The sequence below is a fragment of the Saccoglossus kowalevskii genome, chromosome 3 (genome assembly GCF_978046115.1).
Source record: "Saccoglossus kowalevskii chromosome 3, keSacKowa6.1, whole genome shotgun sequence".
In the NCBI taxonomy this organism is placed as follows: Eukaryota; Metazoa; Hemichordata; class Enteropneusta; family Harrimaniidae; genus Saccoglossus; species Saccoglossus kowalevskii.
Genome location: NC_140643.1, coordinates 3,571,632 through 3,580,197, shown reverse-complemented (window position 1 = coordinate 3,580,197; position 8,566 = coordinate 3,571,632). Strand labels below are relative to the sequence as shown.

Sequence of the window (8,566 nt, the reverse complement as noted above, 5' to 3'; positions counted from 1 at the left end):
TTAAACAAACTACCAGCAACTAAATATTAAAATAAAATAAAATAAAATAAAATAAAATAAAATAAAATATCTTAGGATCTTTATTTCAGTCATACTGCAGAGTAGAGCGATAACAGTTTGTTATCCTCTCAGCCTCGATTTGGCAATTGACATGCACAATCCTATTGGTCAATATTGACCCATAACCTGGACCTGTTCTTCACCGGAAAAGAAAGAACACACAACGCGATGGCGGGGCATATGAGTAGGCTAAAACTCGCTTTAGGACTTGTAATCAACTTATTTTCTTCCATCTGTATTGTTTTTCTAAACAAATGGATTTACGTGTCATATGGCTTCCCCAACATGACGCTGACGTGTATGCACTTCCTCGTCACTTCGCTGGGATTGATTATTTGCGAGAGATGGAATATATTTTACCGAAAAAATCTGCCTATAAGTGGTATGCTTCCACTTAGCTTGACTTTCTGTGGGTTTGTCGTCTTTACTAACTTATCCCTACAGAGTAATACAGTAGGCACGTATCAACTAGCTAAGACCATGACAACACCGACAATTATTTGTATACACTGGGCGTTTTACAACAAGCCGTACTCCACAAGGGTGAAGGCAACTTTGGTGAGTTACCCCATATAAATATTCGATGATACTGTATTTAATTTTATCCCATGTACCGTTCCCGTTCTACGTGATACATCTCAAATGATATTTTAATATCCCTCCACTGATATAAATCCGATTGGCTACTCATGATTTGATTGGCAGTGCAGTGGTGCGCGCGATTCGAAATTATGACGTCATTCACAAATATGTCAAAACATTTGACCACTCAGCAATATTTGAAAAAAAAAATAATTGTCAGGAACATGCGTAAGATTAATGTTTTCACTATATACTGGTAATTTCAGACATTCACAAAAGTGTCGCATATACACAAAATATTTCGGGATTCTACGAACCACAACTTAATTGCTTCTAGCAGCACAAGAGAATTTGTTACCCTGTTATATGGCTCATTAAATTCCCATAAAATTTGTAAAATAAACTTACTTCAAAAATTAGTAATTATGTTACCAATTTATCGTAAAATCAAAAATATATTTCCCAAGATGAATTGTTTGTAAAGTAATGACTTTCCAGTATGCAAATGAGATACAGATATGTATTGGCATTTCCCATTTATCCATAACATTACTATGCAGAGAATGCTTGTCCAAGATGGCTGCAATAATTTTTTTTTTGCAATTACATTATTCTATTACATCTGAGGGGTGTGAATATCAATATGATGTTTTTTTAAGGTTTTTCATTTGTTTTTGCAGAGCCATGCACTCAACAGATTTCAATACTAATGTGCATGTGCTCTGAAATACTACACAGACCTGATTAACATCTGAACATGTTATCAACTCTTTCTTACGCATGCAACGGCTTTGTACTGACATAACTCATGATGGGTTAATGATGCATCAAATATAGACAGGAACTACGTCACTAACAATGACTTTTTTGTTATATTTATTTTGTAGATTCCAATAACAATAGGAGTATTTTTAAATTCTTATTATGATGTGAAATTCAATGTATTAGGAACAGTATATGCAACGTTGGGTGTTTTAGTCACATCTCTCTATCAAGTGGTAAGTTTCATTAACTTGTTGATTTTGTATGCATTTTTTTATTTAATTGTTGAATTTTATAGCCTCCAATAAATTAAAAATGGTTTTAAAATTTATATGTTTTGAAACAACACAGTGTCACACTATATATGTTGTTTTCCATATTGGTGTTGGTTATACAACCAACAATTTCAACCACCCAGGCTATGTGCTATCCAGTTTTCTGCAACCACCCAGGCTATATGCTATCCAGTTTTCTGCAACCACCCAGGCTATATGCTATCCAGTTTTCTGCAACCACCCAGGCTATGTGCTATCCAGTTTTCTGCAACCACCCAGGCTATGTGCTATCCAGTTTTCTGCAACCACCCAGGCTATATGCTATCCAGTTTTCTGCAACCACCCAGGCTATGTGCTATCCAGTTTTCTGCAACCACCCAGGCTATATGCTATCCAGTTTTCTGCAACCACCCAGGCTATGTGCTATCCAGTTTTCTGCAACCACCCAGGCTATGTGCTATCCAGTTTTCTGCAACCACCCAGGCTATATGCTATCCAGTTTTCTGCAACCACCCAGGCTATGTGTTGTCTATTTTTCTGCAACCACCCAGGCTACCGGGTATATGCTATCCAGTTTTCTGCAACCACCCAGGCTATATGCTATCCAGTTTTCTGCAACCACCCAGGCTATGTGCTATCCAGTTTTCTGCAACCACCCAGGCTATGTGCTATCCAGTTTTCTGCAACCACCCAGGCTATGTGCTATCCAGTTTTCTGCAACCACCCTGGCTATGTGTTGTCCAGTTTTCTGCAACCACCCTGGCTATATGTTTGTCTAGTTGTGTTGTCTATCCTATGTCTGCACCGTACAACATATGACATTTTATTAGTTGCTCTAGGATAATGTGCAGACCTGATTAGTTTTTAGTTGAAATCAATGTGATGTGATGTGATGTAGGTATTGGAGTTATAAAGTATAAAAAAAGGAATGCTGTATTTATTATATACATGTATATTTTACAGTTAGCACATATGCTTCATATGCATATCATTTAAAATATAACTGCAAGCAATGATAAGTGTGGTTCCAAGTAGCTGTGGTTTAACAAATATTTAATGAAATAATGTTCATATATGATGATAGTTTATACAATGAAGCACCAGTTGCATGTTCCTATCTGCAACAGTACTCAATATATATTTTGAGAGGCTATTATCTTGGATATAATTTGAGTGGTTGAATCATAAAAACGAAAAAGAAACACCGATTTTGAGACAAAAAATTTGCCGATGGCCGTTACATGCACCACACCAGCACCACACAGTAAAAGACTTTATTGTAGTGTTTAGTAAACAATGTCTCAGTTCATTCTCGCTGCCTCAAAAAAAATACACTCGCCCAATCATTCTGTCATGGTATGGTTTATCTTTTTCAGGATTTGGTAGCCCTGGTACAATTCCGTTTTTACTTCCCAATAGCATGAGCATCGTCAAATCCCTGGTGCTAAAATGTGTGTTTGCAGATTACACAACGTTTTTTCTCGTCGAAAGCTATTTGGCCAATCAAAAATCATAATTCACGCATCGGTGAGGTGATTAGCACATGACATCATTTTGACCCCAAAGACGCACTTAGAGAATAATTTTCAGGCGTTTCGAAAAACAACTTTCGTAAATTAATTTGCCAAACTAAAATATGGCAACTTTTTGAAAATAGCACAATTCAACAAACAAAAAAAATATGGTAATTTCGTCCTTCTTAGGCATGCATTCAACCATTTGCATTTTTTTTGAAGATATATGTGAAACTAAAACACTCCAACGTTCTTTTAAATAGCATGATACAAGTAAAAATTACGATAATTTGATCAGCAGATGTTATATTTTATCGAAAACAGGCAAAACATATTTCCAACGACGACTACATCACGATCCCCAAACGTTGCCAGGACCAATCACAAACAAGAAAAAAGACAATGAATTTTCGGATTAGCACTTCTGTTTTTCCCCACGCTAACGAAAAAATCCTTTGTCTTCTACTGACCTGCTGACACAAAACAAGTCGGCGCAGCCATTTCCGGTCCTGGGTGACAGTTCGTAAATTTCGGAACAACAACTTTTGAACACTGATTTGCCCAACTAACAAACACTAATGTTTGAAATTAGTATGATTTTAGTCATCATCAAGACTAATTCCCGTATATACATTAGTTGTCGTTTTCAGAATAGTCAGTACAGAAAAAAGTCTGACAAATATTACGATTACTAATAGAATCGTGGATTCAAACAAAAGTGATGCAAATATCAAAATTGATAGTGATGATGAATAAACATTGCATTGTCATTGAAACTTTTACGCACAAATTAAACTTGGGTTGTTTATTTTTGTAGGTCTAGTGAGGTTGCGCTGCAAAATTAACCAACTTACATGACATTCGATGTTTTTTCGACTTCAGCATTTGAAAGTTTAGAGTACATTCCAAAAATAAAGAAATCATTTTTTGAATGCAAATACCGGTAATACTCTCGCTATGAAGTGAATGTAAGTGGTAGTAGCTTCGGCGACTTGAAGTCTGGATGCCTCAGGAATGTTTCAAAACAATGTTTATTGTAGCAAACCAGGGAGCTACAATTTTGTTTGTAGCTTCACAAGCAAACCAACATCAATAACTGACAAAGCAATTATATTTACCATCTTGAGAATTTTAATTTTGCTTGTTTTGTTGGGTTGCATTTATCACGTGGCTATGAGTATGAAGCCATGCAAATTACAGTTGTGTGCGTGAAGCTGTGAGCACGTCTGTTTTTGTAAAATACTAGACAGTGCAAAGACACGCAAGTTGTTGGCGTTGGAACTTCATAAAATCCCATGATGAAATACAAAAGAAGTGGCCGATGGAATGAGTACAATGAAGTGAAACATTGTTTCAACTACGTAACGGTAGACCTAGATTGCATCATATAAAACAACATTACATTGATGGCGCAGAATGACAGCTCAACTAGTGGGCAATTTCGATAAAAAAGGACTGTAAAATTAATATTGTACTCGACCGCGTTAGCGCCCATACTTGGTCTTGCGTAACGGATCTTGGTAATCGTTTTTATATGATACAGCGTGGATATCGACTGCTGTGAACATGTTGTGAATGCGTAGAACACAGTAACCGTGCATAAACTACGCTTTGACAATGACCTGTTGATACAAGTAAAATGCGGTAATTATTTCATGCCATATTCAGTTTACCTCTCAAAAATGACTAGTTATTAGTTTTTTTGGAAAAACCATGTCGTTTATTCGCTGAAATCAATTCCAACAGATTGTACTTCGACATCGATAATTCACTTTCGCATTGCATTACTGGAAAGTCTTCGAGAATTTCTGAAGAATTGCGTCAGTACAACACAGCATTCTGATTAGTTAATAACCAACTTGACCCATTAGGTCAAAGTACGCTGCTGCAGGTCAAATCTGCAAATGCATCATGGCGGAAAGTGATTTTCATCAAGCGTTTGTGTACGGGATCCAACATCTTCGTCAGTGGAGATAATATGACAATTTTGACTGTGTTCCAACAGACAAATGATTTTAATTTCGTAAATTTTGGTGGTACGTAATTAATATTGTAATAAAATGTGCATATTTTTTTTTATCATTTCTGTTTCTTCATTGTGAAAATCAATGACGACTCAACTAATTTCGTAATTTGATTTTCCCTCAAAGACGTATTCTGTCACTTGATGAATCAAATTTTTCATTTGGCACTCTTTTTCGAGGGGGGTGCTTGGGTAAGTGCCCACCCCTAAAAAATCATGAATTTTTGAGTTGAGGCCCCTGGGCGCTAACGCGGTAGAGTACGGTAGATCAAGAATGGAAATATTGTTTAAACTTGGTTACAATTGACCTAGATTGCGTCCTTGCATACAAAAATAGTTCGTACGCAAATAATGAGAGCAGAATGATTTGTTAGTTTCCAATAATTTTGTACTTTTCGATGCCCCTACAAATGTAATAACAGTATTTCACATAAAACCATCCCGATTGCGTTGATAGACAAGATTGAAAATCAATCATTTTGAACCCAGAATGGGGCACAGTATGAATTTCTCGATGGCGCAGAATGAGGGGCGCAGAATACGGCGCAGACTGGTGGCGCAACTAGGTAGCACACAATGTTTATTTTGGGTAATGTGCCGGTGCATTCCAGTGGTGCAGAGTACCAATTTCAAGCCTCACACATACCTCCTACATCTCTTCCTTTCAGTTCGCCACAAGATGGGGGCAGCACCACATGAACCACTATTCATGCTTCCTGAAAGAATACCACTCGACTGTGCCCATTTCACCAACTCACCCCGGTTTCTTCTTGCTAGGCTCGGCTTCAAAGCTCGCCTCTTTGTGGGACATTCATTTTGCATTGGGGCAGCCACAATTGCAGCAAGTGTGCATCTCCCATACAACCTTAATCAAACAATGGGCAGAGGGTCGAGCAACTGTTATCGCACATACATCATAACACCTGAAGAGTTGCTTCAGTCAGCTTTTAGTACACTTGCTTTTATATGATTATTCGAACTATACCAATCACTCTTGCTGTAAACCTGACATTCTGCTGCGTGCATTTAGCTTTTAGCAAATTGTATTTCCTTTTTACATCGTGTACACAATTCATTTTGCCTTTGCCTATTTTTATTTGTCTACATGTTTGCTCCCCCAGGCCGATGTACCAGTTACATCCTCTGGGTCGAGCAGCATTCACAACTACTTTCTCACCTGGGCCGTCATGCCTGTCTTCCAGCCACCACCCCCCAGACAGACATACCAATTATGTCCTCTGGGTCGGGCTCTGTTCTCATTCCTCTCTCTCGCATTTCTTCATGGGGGGGTCCCTTTGGTCACCACTTTATGCCTCCCTCGGTTTGGGCTCATGGACTCCATCCTGCCCCCGATTCAGGGCTCGGCGGCCAACTTCTTGGTCACCTCCCATCTATCTCAGCTTCGCAGCAGGATCTCCTTGACCCATCAAGGTCAAGACCTTGACCTACCTTGCGGGTGGGTCTCGGCTTTGACCTCTGTAGTGTGACTGAAGGAGCCCCTTCCAAATTTTGTACATGTAGTTATTTTTATTATTCCCTGTTCGAATGAAGTCCGAAAACGAGGACTTATAATTCGGTCTTCGTTCGTTCGTCCGTCCATCCAGAGTCATATTTCAGAATCCTTTCGACCGATTCTGTTCATTCTTTGCATGTGTCTAGTACTTTATGTGGGACATGTGCACAAGCAGTGGTTTAGTGATTATTTTGAACTGATATTTATTAAAACTGCAAATTTGAGGACACTGCCTTCACCATATTATTAAACACAAGAGGGCGCTTGACTTGTACAAAGGATCTATTAGCCACTTTAGTCCATAACTAACGATGCAATTACAAGGAGTAATTTTAGTGCCTCATTCCGATCCTCAGACTTGCTTTTTCTCAAACATACTTTAAACAATTTTAGCAAGTGCAATCATAGACATGCACCTCAATTTGTTTTACTTTCACTTGTAATCTATGTTTTTCTTTGCTATGTCTTAAACTGGAGGGGTCGTCTCGTAACACGTGTTCAAATTTGATGTAAATGAACAATCTGTTTTATATGCCACTTGGGACTCAAGTTTCAAAGACACGCTTGCGACAACCCCTCCACTTTAATATGACGAGCACAAAGGGAACTTTCAAAAATTGGGATTGATATTGTGATTTGTGCTTCTGTATTTGAATGTATCAATTACAATTATCAACAGCTCAAGTGGAGGTGAGGTTTCTATTACATACATACTGCAATCGCTAAATGGGCACAACACTTAACAAAATAAACAAACATTACACTGTACAATCTTTTGAATATAGGCATAACTCAAATTTAGGCGTCAGGGAAGAGTGATAAGCATCACTCAGCATAAAAAAAAACTTTTCACATTATAAAAAATTACTCAGTATATTTAATGTAATTTATATGCATTTATTGCTTTTAATTTTCTTCGTAATGGAAAGTATATTCTGACAGAAGTTTCAAATAAAAACAAACATGAATGCAATGCTTAGAAGAAAATGATCATGGTACGGCGCGGTTACTAAAAAAAGTACGATACCATGGTTACGGTAACAGAAACTGGCCATGCTTCGACCACGGAGCTATTTTTGCCTTGCCCGTAGTGTAGTGTAAACGAAGGGGAAGGTATAGTAAGGGGAAGATTTTGGCGGCGGCGACGTTGTTGGTGTTGTTGTTATTGGCATGACTTGTGGGTGTGATAACTCAAGTAATTTTTACATGATTGGTTTCAAATTTATGTATGTTATAAAAAAACATGCAAAGATGGCCAAGTTCGATGTTGGTGTATTTTTCTTACATAATTAATGAGAGATGGCTACTGATTGGTTTTCGCTTGTGGGTGCAATAACTTGAGCAATTTTTACATGATCGGTTACAAATTGATATATGGTATAAACAAACATGCAACAATGGCCAAGTTCGATGTTGGTGTATTTTTCTTGCATAATTAATGAGAGATGACTACTGATTGGTTTTCGCTTGTGGGTGCAATAACTTGAGTAATTTTTACCCGATCGGTTTCAAAGTTATAAACATGTATGTTATGAACAAAGGTGTAAGGATAACCAAGTTCAATATTGGTGCAATTTACATGCATAATTAATGAGATATGGAGTAATTATTTTTTCAGTTAAAACATAATTGTTGTGAAAGCTTTTTTTAGTTAAAGAAAAGTAATTTAAATGTTTTGAAATTCAATCCACCTAATCTGTATCAGGATTTAACCAGAAAATCCATAGTGTAATAGTTGTTTTGAAATCCTTTGGAATTTTTCATTGTTGTGTGATTATGTATACATTTTCATCTTATTGAAACCAGTGCCATCTTAAGTTCATTGTAGACAATGCCT

The 8,566-nt window shown here is 37.4% G+C and overlaps 1 protein-coding gene across 1 annotated transcript in view; it reads left to right on the top strand.

The window, feature by feature from the left end:
• The first annotated feature begins 191 nt into the window (after nucleotides 1-191).
• The window catches only part of LOC100371066 (solute carrier family 35 member E3-like), a 45,758-nt gene continuing 37,383 nt past the window's right edge, over nucleotides 192-8,566 (top strand). Inside the window, exons 1-2 of the mRNA XM_002736461.3 lie at nucleotides 192-618; nucleotides 1,530-1,640. Of these exons, the coding sequence (XP_002736507.1) occupies nucleotides 229-618; nucleotides 1,530-1,640 (501 nt within the window). The 5' untranslated portion in view covers nucleotides 192-228. The remainder of the gene's footprint in view (nucleotides 619-1,529; nucleotides 1,641-8,566) is intronic.